This window comes from Halichoeres trimaculatus, unplaced genomic scaffold, assembly GCF_033239565.1.
Source record: "Halichoeres trimaculatus isolate MK-OKI-2021-1 unplaced genomic scaffold, fHalTri1.1 fHalTri1_scaffold_1, whole genome shotgun sequence".
Classification (NCBI taxonomy): Eukaryota; Metazoa; Chordata; class Actinopteri; order Labriformes; family Labridae; genus Halichoeres; species Halichoeres trimaculatus.
In genome coordinates, this window is record NW_027437179.1 from 42,281,026 (window position 1) to 42,294,372 (window position 13,347).

Here is a 13,347-nt window from a genome sequence, read left to right on the forward strand (position 1 = left end):
CCTTTGACCTCCTCTCACAGGGTTTCCTTCCTGAGGGGAAGTTCTCGCGGATCCTCACTGAACCCGTCAACAGAGACCCGAACTCTCGCCGCCGTGGGCGACGTCCTCGCAATGAGATGCCCAAGCCCCTCCTCTCTGTCTCTGACGCCTCCTCTTCAGGTCTGGCCCCGCCCCTCTTCATGAACGGCGGTCTGATTGGCAGCATGGACTCCATGGTCGCCATGCAGAACATCCGAGGAGGGATCCCCGGGATCCCCATCTCTGGGATCATGGCGGCTGGATTCCCTCACGGTTTCTCTGCGGCGGTGCCAGCGGGCGGGTCCACGGCGTCCTCAGAGGATGCCAAGAACGGGCTGAGTATGTTACCCATGATGCTCCACGGCATCCCGCACCCCCATGGGGCAGCGATCCCGCAGCACGCCTTGTTCAGCGTCAGCGCCATGATGGCACACGCTCCTCCTCCGCCGCCACCTCACTCCAGCGCCACTTCCTCTTCTTCTTCCACATCCGCCGCAAAGGTCACAACCACGACAGCGCCCTCTACGTCTGAAGCCGTGAGCCCGTCATCGACGACGCCCGTAGAGAAGGAGAGCTCCACCTCCTCCGGATCCACAGGGGGAGAGAAGGAGCAGAGCCGGGAGGAGAAGGACGCCGCAGACACGAGCAAGAGAGGCGGAGGGGCGGAGCCAGCAGCCATCATCACCTCCACCAGCAGGGGGCAGTTTGGCTCTGCTCACCTGGGCGGCGGCAGCCACCTGACCTTCAACCCGTTCCTGATCCCCGGCATGTCGCACGGCCTGCTCTACCCGCACATGTTCCTGCCGCACGGCGGCATCATGGCGCTCCCCGCCATGCCCCCCGGAGCGGTGGACGGCGCCCCGGGGAGCCCGAAGAGGAGGAGGAAGAGAGGGCGGGAGGACGGGGAGCGGGAGGAGGAGAGGGAGAAGGCGGAGAGAGAAAGTACAGTCAAAGCCAGCGCCTCCTCCTCCTCCCCCGCCCTCCCCTCCACCTCCGGACTCTCCCTGACTGAGGAGGCCCCCGAGGGCCCGGAGAGGGGCCCCGAGGAGCCCCAGGAACCAGACTCCCATCAGCACCCTGAGGGAGCAGCAGCAGAGGAGACGCAGGGGGAGGCGGGAGGGGAGGCGACTGAGGAGGAGGAGCAGAGACAGGTGGAGGGAGAGGAGGTGTAGAGGACAGACTCCTCCCCCTCCTCCTCCTCGTCCAATCAGATACCGTGTAAAGTTTGTGCCGTGTGTGTCCGTTAATGTCCATGTAAAGACTTTTATTATGACCAAGACTCAGAGCAGCGACCACGACCACCATGATGATGATGATGATGATGATGATGATGATTATATTCAACCTGGGTTTGTTTATATACGAAGCCCCGCCCACTCCTCACCCAGCCCCGCCCCCTCCTCCTCCTCCTTGTATACGAACTGGTGTAAAACTCTTCTGTGTATTCTTCCCTTCATCCTGCATCCAGACTGAGACAGAGGGACACACACACACACACTCACGCTCACACACACTCTGCAGAGGAGGCGAACACACACCGAGGAGCAGCGAGGAGCGTCTTTGGCGGCGTCCGTCTCCTGTTGGAGCTGTTTGGGTTTGGTCAGGGAGGCTCTTTGATTCAGTTTTTCTTTCACACTCCACGTCAGATGATTTCTGCAGGACTCACTTTGTGCAATGCTCCAAAAACACAGATTACACCTCAAACACTAACGCCAAGGCTACAAACACGGCGCGGCGTGCAGGAGAAAACAGTCTTTAGAGGAGCTTTAAACACGGCGGCCATCATTTATCAAACGTGTATTCAACCAGGAAATGGTTGGAGGCTAACTTTCAAACAGATGAGGTCTAGATCGTGTGTTTCATCCATAAATTTACTCTTAAACTCAGGCCCTAAACACATTTTCAATAAAGAAATCCCACAATAAGTGCGTCTCGAAGCACACCAAACCCATATTTGTCAGTGATTTTCAGGCGTAAAACCTGGGCCAGCCAATCAGAATGAGCCCCCATCATTCAGCGGTGACGCTTGGGATCCAAAAAACTCAGTTTCCCAGCGTCTACATGAAACCATGAAACCAGAGTTTTCCTAAGTGTGGACACGGCCTCAGCTGTAGTTTGGTTTTTCACCTCCACACTGCTATTGGCTGCAGAGATCTCCATGCAGACGTGGTTTTTCTGATTTGCTTAAACGCCACTTTTCCATACAGCTTCATTTCTCCTCACCTGTTGCTTCGGTGTCGATCTCCAGCATAGACGTCTCTTTTGTTCTGCAATTTCACTGCAAAAAACAGAAATCTTATCAAGTGTTTTTGCCTTATTTATAAAACTATTATTATTAACCTTTATTTAACCAGGTTAATCTCATTGAGATCAGCAGATCTCTTTTCCAAGGGAGACCTTGCCAAGAATGGCAGCAAAACACAGTTTCAACAAACAGTCACACAGACTCAGTACGTTACAAAGAAGTGAGGAGAACAATAAAAAACCATCAGTTAAAAACAGCGACATTCAGAAATTCTTTGTTCCAGAGCTTTCATTGCAGATTTAAAGACATTAAGAGACACCAAGCTCTGCAGCTTAAATTCAGACTGCAGGTTATTCCATGCAGAAAGTGCAGAGAACCTAAAAGCCTTCTTTCCCAATTCAGTCCGGACTCTGGAAACAACAAACTGTATAAAGCTCATTGATCTCAGGTTATGTAGACCATCCTTCAAGATTAATAAGGAGGAAAGATAGTCAGGAATTTTACCAACGATGGCTTTGTAAATGAACACATACCAGTGCCCAAGTCAACGTGCACTTAAAGAACTGACTTAAGAGTCAGAAATCCGCTGTTTGTAATTTTGGTTCGTAAAATGTCTCTTTAGACTCAATATGAGCCATATTCACCTGACCAGTCAAGAAAAATGTCTTATTTCAAGTTATTTAAAGACAAAATGAGGTCTGAATTGCTGTAACGAGTTAAAGATGCTTTGAGAAAGATCTGTTCTAATTGGATACCCTCGCCACCTTGTGGCCTGGAGTCTTCACACACTGTCGTAAATCACTTTTACTGAGGCGTGTGTTTCTTTTGGAATTAATTGGAGATAGGATCAAAACAAATTTTCTTTAATCTGGATACAAAGAGACAAAATGTGTAATCAAGAGAATATTGTAGTAGCCAGCTATATGTAGTGCTATCGGCAGTTCATTGGCAGGTTTTTTTTCTTGTTCTAAGCAATTCAGACCTTATTTTTGTCTAAATGAGACATTTTTCTGGACGGGTCAGGTGATTGTGGCTCATATTAAGTCTAAACACTAGAGATAGACTGATATGGTGGATGTGGATATGATATGGATTTTTGGCTGATACCGATACCAATTATTTTTAGCCAAACAGGCCGATAACCCTTATTTGAAGCCAATATTAATTTGCAGTCAAAGTGAAAATATTGGTGTCAAAATTTTGAACGATACAAACTCCAACATTTAACTTCATTCAAATCCCTTTAAGCATGAGTTTACTAAACAGCTCCCAGGCTCAGCAGCATGTTTTATAAAGTTAAATGAAAACATAAAAAAATAAATAGCTAAAGTTTTCTACAGTAAATAAAGTTTTTCAAAATTTTAATGTTACTGTAATAACTGTAAGAACTGAACTGCTGATTGGCTGTTTACCAAGCCATGGCTCTGCTTGTAACCAATCAGATGGTGCTGTGGGTGGGACAGTGCTGGGGACTGAGTAGTGGTTGTAGACAGCGGAGCAGCTGCATCAGAGCCACAACAACACAGTTTTAAAATAGTTTCTTATCGGCTGTCAGATTAAAAAAAAGGCAGATGCCGATATGCTTCAAAATGCCAAACATCAGCCCCGATAAACGGCCCGGTCCATATGGGCTGAAAATTGGACAAAAACACTTGATCACATTTCAGTTTTTCCCACGTCAGCTGAGTATTTAAGGGCAGATTGATCATCCCCTGATCAGGCCTGGTACCCATGTTTCAGAAATCATGTTAAAGTTCGATAGATGAGGGCCGGTGTGTTAAAGAAAGCTGCTAAACTTATCACTCCTCTTCATTTTTTTGCTAAATTACAAACAGTTCAGGAACTAAAGTTAAAACCAGGACTAAGTTTATCGTTCCACGTGTTTAATCTGACTCTGAGCTCCTTCTCCTGACGCCGAGCTGTCGCTGCTGTAACGCCACAGCCGCTCTCCACGCCTGGATCATAACCCCACCCCCTCTTTAACCCGCCTCCACAGATCGAAGCTGAGAACAATCATGAGATTAATTTCTTTTGTCACTTTTCTGATCATGTAAAGATTGTTTTAGAACTTTAACACAGAGTCACTTTGAGAGGGTTGAGAGGCAGAGCACCTTGGAGGCCACCAGGGGGCGGTACGAGGCAGGGGAACTCTGACTCCCAAACCGGAGAAATCCACAGCTGGTTGCAGACACGACCTGTAGCACCATTTCCAGTCCTCTCCTCGCCTTCATCTCTGAATATCTCCACTGTCTGTCCAGAAAGGGAATGTTTGTTCTTTGGGGGAGGAGGAGGAGAAGAAGAACAGATGAAAACAGGAAGAGGAGGGATACACAGCGGTGTGAATCTTTGTTTTTTTGCTCACTTTGCTTTGAGAAGCAGTTCTTACTGAGAGTTTCTAAATCTGTAAATCTATGGCTGTATATTGCTGTTTTTTAAAGTGCACCGTTCTTTTCTTCACCTCTTTTTCTTTCTGCACCGTGGGGGGAGGGGGAACCTGACAGCAGCGCGGTGGGTTCAGTCTCAGACCCAGACCAGGTCTGCAGAACAGGGTCAGATGTTGGACTTCACCTTTGATTTGTTTTCAGACCTGAAAACAGGATTTTTGCACAGTGTCTTTTTGTGAACCTGTTTCCGTACTGTCCTTTGTGTGAGTGTGTGAGAGTGTGAGTGTGTGAGAGTGTGTGTGTGTGTGAGTGTGTGTGTGAGAGAGTGTGTGTGTGCATGCATGAGCACACGCTCTGTCTGTGCTGCAGACGTCTTTCTACTTCCTGTCTCGTCTTACAGGTCACATGTTTCGTTGAAAACACACACACATGGTTGTTGCCTTGTCACAGTTTGTGGCTCCATATAATTTATTCTACTTTCTCCTTTTCTTTGCCAAACTCTCACCAAATATCCACTTTCTGTTTCTGTCATGATGTACGCTCAGAGTAAAATGCCTTATTTAGCCACTTTCTTTGTAAAGATGTTCTTACATCTCCATATATGGACATGTTGTTGTTGTTGTTGTTGTTGTTGTCTTCAGTTGTCGTACACGGCCTTTTCTTAACGTGCGTTATCTCCACAATGACGCGAAGGCACCGCTGTCAAAGTCACGAACTCCTAAAAAGTCAATCAGTCATCCCTCAAAGCACAAATGGCGAGGAAGGAAACGTTTCTACCCAGTGCCTCTAAAACGACGTGAACGGTTTCGCTCCGTGGACACGCTCTCGCACTCCCGTTTCGCAGACGATGCGACACTGTTCGTTAAAGGTGGATTCTGGGTTTGTCAAAGCTCGGGGACTAAAGGAAGAAGTGAGACCAGTTCAGAGTCTGAGGGCGGTCCAATTTTTCCAGTTAGTTACTGAAATAATGCAGGTTAACTGATCACTGATCGCTCAGTGACACCTGCCATGACACCAAACAGCATGTGTCACTGTCCATTTGAAAACAAGGTTATAATAGTTTTGAATTTGTCATTACAGTTTAGTTTTGATTAGTTTTAGAGCGGGCGTTCTAGTTTTTATTTAGTTTTAAATTTTTGCAACAAGGCTTAGTTTTAGTTTAGTTTCAGTTTAGTTTCAGTTTATTTTCAGTTTAGTTTTAGTTTAGTTTCAGTTTAGTTTCAGTTTAGTTTTAGTTTAGCTTCATTTTAGTTTTAGTTTAGTTTTAGTTTAGTTTCAGTTTAGTTTTAGTTTAGCTTCATTTTAGTTTTAGTTTAGTTTTAGTTTAGTTTCAGTTCAGTTTTAGTTTTTCATACCTTATTAACCAGGTGCAGGATTCAAAAAGGTCAGAGTAAATATTTTGTAATACTGTTTATTTTCCAGTCCAACATAGAGCTCACTGCTCAGTCAATGCTGATACTGAACTGTTGGCTGCTGCCTTAAACACATGAAAATAATATAAACTTAATATAAAAAATATAAACATAAATAATATAAAACAATATAATGTGAGCTTTAATAATTAGAAACTTGGACTCTGTAACAATAAAGTCAGACTCTGATTCGTTGCTCCACTACGTTTGGTCGCAGCACAGAGCACAGCCAGTCAGTGCAGTAAACAAGCACGTTCCAGTACGTCACTATGATGGTGCCGTACGGCGCTGACAACTGCTGAAAACTGTTGTAAAATTGGTTGGGAAAATGTGTCGGATTAATTTAAATCCTAAAGGCTATTAACATCGTCAGAAACGATAACAAAGGACATTTTGTCTTTAATTTTGGTTAGTTTCAGTTAGTTTAGTGAACACAAGATACAGTTTTAGTTTACTTATTGTTTTTGTTTTATTTCAATGTAGTAGTTTAAATTTTAGTTTTCGTTTTTATTTTTGTTTTAGTTAACTATTATAACCTTGTTTGGGAAGTGTCACTGAGCGATTGGCAGGTGTCACTGAGCCAACAGTGGTATACCAGGGGCTGCTTTTGGACCTGGGTGTCCCTGGTCTGATGGTCCAGCCTCTGTCTCAGTGATGGAGAGGCAGTCTGACCTGTCAAAGCTGCAGCTCAAAGTCTCCTCTTCACAGTAACTGAAACTGAGACTGGGACACTACCACCTCGTTGAAGCTCTCTAATCTCAGGCTGTATTCAGAGCAGAAAAGTCCTTTGGTCCACTTGTTTGGTCCGGACCAAAAGCTGACTTTATTTTTTTGGTTTGGTGCGGTTCATATTCAGATTGTACTTTTAGCAAGTGGACTATATTGTGTAAACACATCCAGGTGTGTGAGGATCAGTGCTCTCATTGGACAGCACTGACAAAGGGCGGCACACAGAGTACAGACCTGGAAATGGAGGTAAACATATGTGTTTGTGACGAATGCATGCAGCAAGGAGGCGCTATGCTCTGCGTGTCCTGACCCACAACATGCCAGCAACAGCGTGGCTAAACAGAAGACGGAGGATCAGGTATGAACCAAAGACGGTTAGGTTACGGTGGCTTTATAGGCCCAAAAGGCTCATGTATCCTGTAGTTAGTTCAGATGGACCTTGGTTTGTATTCAGACCTGCACCGGAGAACCACGAACCACACCAGAGTTCATTTGGAAGCGGACCGAGACCACCTCAAAAAGTGGGTCTGGGTCCGGTGGTTTGGTCCGCACCAGGGTTCGTTTGTGTCTATTCACACCTGCATGAAAAGTCCGCACCAGCGTGGGAAACAAACCCTGGTCCGTTTAAAGTGGACCAAACAATCCAGGTCAGCCCTTAGGCTCTTTTGGTTCTGGTTTGGCTCCTCCAGACCTCTTCCTGTCAGAATCTCCAGTCCCAGCTAGTGAAGGAAACTCTTCTCACGGAGCTCACCTTGACTTTCTTTGACTTCGTTTCTCCGGAGTTAAGACCTCTTTCTGGAAACATCCTGATGCTCTGTTCCTCTTTCTGCAGGAATCGTCTTTTCCCGCTCATTTTCATACCGTTACACGACTTCCTGCAGAACGATACTGTTTGGGTCTGGTCCCAAGCTGTCTTCAGCTTTTATACACAGAGATGAGAAAAAACCTGGTATCACCAACGTTCAAGTCTTGATCAATCTTCATTGCTGCAAACAGCAACTTTAAGGTTGTTAAAGGGCTGTTCTGTAGATTTATCAAATTATTTTTCAGTTTTGGGTAACCTGACCTGCTTCAGTTTCAATAGACTGGGTAAATTAGGCTGTTCGGAACCTTTGAGCGGTGGTGTGGTCTGATGAGTCACTGGCGGTTCTTTTGTCTAAGTTTAACGAACGATAACCCCAGCTTTGGAAAACAGCGGAATCCCCCTTTAATCGCAGACATTCGATCAAACCTCTCTCTATCTCAGCACGAGGCCTTCTGTTCGAGCCCTGACCCGGACGACCCGGGTGACCAATACGCACACTCTCTGTTCAGTCTCACCTCTCGTCGTCGTCGTCGTCGTCGTCGTCGTCATCGCGGTGGCGCCGCGGCTGAGCGTCGGATCCCTCATCACTTCCTGTTACTGACTCGTTCTCGTGTGAAAAACTTGAATCTAACTGGTAGGTGCAGTATGTGCAGTATGTGAGGTGACTGCAGGTCTGTTCATGTCACGCCATGCCTTCTTCTTCTTCTTCTTCTTTGACAGTGTTTGTCCGTTGGGTTCACGTCACCTCCACATGTTGTAAAGCTTTGATCTCTTCTCATGAATAATGTATTTATTGTACAGTTCCTGTCTTTACATGACTGACTTTTGTTACTCCGTGAGTCTCCTCAGAGCATTTTGGTTCACATGGAAGTCTCTCTGCTTTTCTTTACGTCTCTGTGTTTGAAACCCTCACAAAGATTTGACTGACGGTGCCTGAACACCTCCTTTATTTCTGCTCACCGTGAGGAAGCTGAGCTCTGAGCGGCGCTCGCTCTGCGTACAATCCGAGGACACGTTTTGGGATTATGAGGGTGAACAGTTCCCTCTGGGCCCAGGAGCCAACTAAACATTAATCCAAGATCTGACACCAGTGTTTGGGGACTTTCTGATTAGATCTGGGGACAGACGTTACAAAAACACCGCTCCAAGATTTCAAAATGAATCAGAAGCTGGATTCATCGTCCTGTCCAAAAACTGAAAATCTTCTCGTTACTTTGCAGTTGTTGGTTTGATTCCCTGGTTCCCCAAACACTGAAGCAGAAAGCTCAATGACGGTTTGTTTCTGTGTCTGCCTTAAACTCAAAGTTCAGCTTCAAACTAAAGATTAGTCCCCACATTCAGACCTGAGAAACAAACCTACAGCTGCTGCTCCTGGACTCAGAGCCTGAACTCAGAGCCTGGACTCAGAGCCTGGACTCAGAGCCCGGTGTGACAGCGTCCTGTGGTGGTTTTTAACCCTTTCCTTTCAGTTGTATTTGCGTTCTCCTCCTCGTTTGTATCTATAGCTCTCTGTATTCCCATGTGGACCAATCTCATGAGTCAAAACATGGTATGTGTGATCTTTTATTGTGCAATAAAAGATGACTTTCAACTTTCTCTCAGTCCACGGCCAGAATTATTTCACAAGACTGCTGGTTTTGAATTTCGAAGTCAGTTGAATTTCAGGGAGCCCTGTCAGAAGACCTGTTAGTCAGAAAGTTTTTCGCTAATGTTTGAACATCCAAACTGGTTTCTGACTAACAGGTCTTCCGACTAATAGCCATCTTCTAATTCTCTGACAAACAGGACTTATGGTTTTCTGTCTAACAGGCCCACTGACTCATCTCGATTGACTATTGATTGTCTGCCCTTCTGACTAATGAGCCTTCTTCTGACCCTCGGACTAAACAGGCTTCTGATTTTGTGGTTAAAAGGCCTTCTGACTAACAAGCCTTACTGGCAGTCTTCTTCTTTAAGGGACTTTTGATTTTCTGACTAACAGTCCTACTGACCTATGAGCTTTCTGATTAAAGGGGCCTATGTCCAACAGGCCATCTTTACATTTTGTAACTAATGGGCTTTCTGACAAATGTGACTCCTGACTGAGAACTTCAGTTTTTCTAAATGACGGGCCTTTAGACTAATGGCCTTTTTTTTGACTAAAGGGCCCTCTAACTAATAGACCTTCTGGGCCTTATGACTTACAGGCCTTCTGATGTATATTTTTTAACCAACATGCTTTCTGACTAATAGGACTTCTGATTCTTTTTTACTAACAGGCATTCTGGTTGTTGACTTACAGGCCTTCTTATTAACAGGCCTACTCCTGATTTTCTGACTAATGGGCCTTCTGGATCATGAGCTTTCTGGACCTTATGTCTTATAGGCCATCTTTTGATTTTCTTACTGGTGGGCTTTCTGACTAACAGGATTCCTAGGACTAAAAGGACTCCTGACTAAAGGACTTCTGTTTGTCTAAATAAAAGGCCTCTGGACTAACGGCCTATTTCCTGAAGGGACTTCTGTTTTTTTGACTGAAGGGCCTTCTGACTGATAGGCCTTCTGGCTTTGGGCCTTATGACTTCCAGGCCTTCTGATATTTTTTATTTAACAAACAGGCTTTCTGACTAATGGGACTGACTAACAGGCTTTCTTATTATTAACTTACAGGCCTTCTAATTAACAGGCCTACTCCTGATTTTCTGACTAATGGGCACTTCTGGATCATTAGCTTTCTGATAACTGGGCCATATGTCTAACAGGCTATCTTTTGATTTTCTTACTGATGGCCCTTCTGACTAACAGGACTCCTGACTCAAAAGACTTCTGTTTTTCTAAATAAAAGGCCTTCTGACTAATGGCCTATTTCTTAAAGGAGCATCTGATTTCCCCACTGATAAGCCTTCTTCTGACTTTCTGACTTTCTGACTAAAAGGACTTCTGAATTTTCTGACTAAAAGGCTCTCTGACTGATGGTCTTCTTCCTTAAGGGACTTTTGATTTTCTGACAAACAGGCCATCTTTTGCTGTTCGAACTAATGGGCTTTCTGTCAAATGTGACTCCTGACTAAAGAACTTCCGTTTTTCTAAATGACAGGCCTTTAGACTAACGACCTATTTCCTAAAGGGATATCTGTTTTTTTTTGACTAAAGGGCCCTCTGACTAATAGCCTTCTGGTATATATATATATATATATATATATATATATATATATATATATATATATATATATATATATATATATATATATATATATATATAGACCAACAGGCTTTCTGACTAATAGAACTTGTGATTTCCTGACTAATATGCTTTCTGTTTATTGACTTACAGGCCTTCTTATTAACAGGCTTTGTCCTGATTTTCTGACTAATGGCCTTCTGGATCATGAGCTTTCTTATAACTGGGCCATATGTCTAACAGGTTATCTTTTGATTTTCTTACTGATGGGCTTTCTGACTAATGTGACTCCTGACTAAAGAACTTCTGTTTTTTTTAATAAAAGGCCTCTGGACTAACGGCCTATTTCCTGAAGAGACTTCTGGTTATTTGACTAAGGGGCCTTCTGACAGATAGGCCTCCTGGCTTATGGGCCTTATGACTTTCAGGCCTTCTGATATTTTTTATTTATCAAACAGGCTTTCTGACTAATGGGACCTCTGATTTCCTGACTAACAGGCCTTCTAATTAACAGGCCTTCTCCTGATTTTCTGACAAACATGCCTTCTGGACCACAAGCTTTGTGATAACTGGGCCATATGTCTAACAGGTTATCTCTTGAGTTTCTTACTGATGGGCTTTCTGACTGACAGGGCTCCTGACTAAAGGACTTCCGTTTTTCTAAATAATAGGCCTTCTGATGAATGGGACTTCTCCTGATTTTCTGGCTGGCCCTCTGGTTACCTAACTAACAGGCTTTCTGACTAACAGGACTTCTGTTTTTTTGACTAACAGGCTTTCTGAGAATAGGACGGATCCCAAAATTCAAGCTTGTGACTTGACTGTGGTTCTGCACTTTATACACAGTGCAGTGCATGCTGGGAAAGCCTGAAGATGGATACTTCTGGAATGAACTGATCAGGTAAGTAAAGGAACACGATAAAAACTTCACATCGTCTAACAGCAGAAAGTCCTGAAGAGATGAAGTCGTCTACCTGTCGTAAACAGCAGGACAAAAATCCATAAGACAGAGTTAAAACATCAGGAGCAGTTTGAAGACGTCAGGTCGGTGAAAACACAAAGAGGAAACCTTCGTCTGCAGCTTCAAAATATACATTTATTAAAAAGTACATTCATGTTGAGGAATTAGATCCATTTAGTCTTAAAACAACTGATAAATACACAAACTGACAGAAAGAGACAAAAACAGACGGACAGGAGATCCAGGATCAGCTCAGAGGAGGAAGAAAACCCTCATCTTCATCTTCATCTTCATCTTCATCTTCACTTTGCTCTGCTCGGGTCAAACACAGGTTTAAGGTTCAGGAAAGTTCTGGATGTTTGAGGCAGCAGCAGCAGATTTACGGTAAGAACATCTCAGTCTGACACCTGAAATCGTCTTTAAAGACCAGCGGCAGGTCAAACAGGAAACACCTCAGTCTGAATGTACAGCACTACACTGTAAAAACAAAATCTAACCAGGTGTTTTCGTCTTTTTCTTAGTAAAAAAAAAAAAGTTTTATCAGACTTAATCTGAAAATTCAGGATTCAGGATTTGGCTCTGCTCCGACGACAAGTTTTCACCGAAATTTGCCGTTTGAATTTTAAAATGTTAAGCGTGTTCAGGAGAATCGTGTTTGTTTGTTTCACATTTCTAAACCTTGTACTTTTTACAATATTTAACATTTTTCAAATATTTTTGCCCCATTGAAATGAATTGAGGTGAATTGTCACCATGGAAACCACACTGCTGATGATGTCATAAGGGTTCCTAAGGATGTAAACAGTGCTGCCAACTGACACTTTGTCAATCCTGCTGATGCCACTGGACGGATATTCAGACGTGTGCTGAGCGTCGTGTCGTTTCGTCGTGTCGTCACTCTTCCATGGCGTCTGTGGTTGCGTTCGTCACGTTGCCCATGTAGCCAGTGGCGAGCAGCCGTAGTCGTTTCCTCTCCCTCTTCCTGCCGAGTCCTTCTCGTGTGTTGTTTCTTCTCTCTGAGACACAAAGAGCAAAGAGACGGTTTAAGTCACTGTTGGTGCAAATTAAGGAAACTCGGTATGTAAACAAACCAACATGGCCGACATTGCAAGCGCAATTCTTAATCATTTCAATCACCAAAGGAGCTGCAACTTGCTCACTGAGTGAAACAGAGGAGGGGAAACAGCGCATAAAGTAACAGAAGCAATATTTTACAGTATTTGTTGTTGGGATCTGCTGCAGTTCAAAGCATCAGAATGGGGAACAAAGGTGATTCAAGGGACTTTGAACGTGGCATGGTTGTTGGTCTGAGTATTTCAGAAACTGCTGATCTACTGGGATTTTAACCCACAACCATCTCTAGGGTTTACAGAGAATGGTCCCAAAAAGAGAAAATATCCAGTGAGCAGCAGTTCTGTGGGACAAAATGCCTTGTTGATGCCAGAGGTCAGAGGAGAATGGACAGACTGGTTGGAGCTGATAGAAAGGCAACAGTAACTCAAATAACCACTGGTTACAACCGAGGTCTGCAGAAGAGCATCTCTGAACACACAACACGTCCAACCTTGAGGCAGATGGGCTACAGCAGCAGAAGACCACACCGGGTGACCCTCCTGTTAGCTAAGAACAGGAA

General features: G+C 44.4%; 2 protein-coding genes across 6 annotated transcripts in view; one reads left to right on the forward strand and one right to left on the reverse strand.

The window, feature by feature from the left end:
- chd6 (chromodomain helicase DNA binding protein 6) overlaps nt 1-9,189 on the forward strand; it is a 96,597-nt gene extending 87,408 nt beyond the window's left edge. For all 5 annotated transcript variants that reach the window (XM_074669056.1, XM_074669136.1, XM_074668973.1 and 2 more), the window contains exon 44: nt 21-9,189. In XM_074669056.1, coding sequence (XP_074525157.1) covers nt 21-1,190 — 1,170 coding nt within the window. In that variant the 3' untranslated portion in view covers nt 1,191-9,189. The remainder of the gene's footprint in view (nt 1-20) is intronic.
- Nucleotides 9,190-11,953: 2,764 nt separating this feature from the next.
- The window catches only part of rspo4 (R-spondin 4), a 56,335-nt gene continuing 54,941 nt past the window's right edge, over nt 11,954-13,347 (reverse strand). Inside the window, exon 5 of the mRNA XM_074669104.1 lies at nt 11,954-12,730. Coding sequence (XP_074525205.1) covers nt 12,609-12,730 — 122 coding nt within the window. The 3' untranslated portion in view covers nt 11,954-12,608. The remainder of the gene's footprint in view (nt 12,731-13,347) is intronic.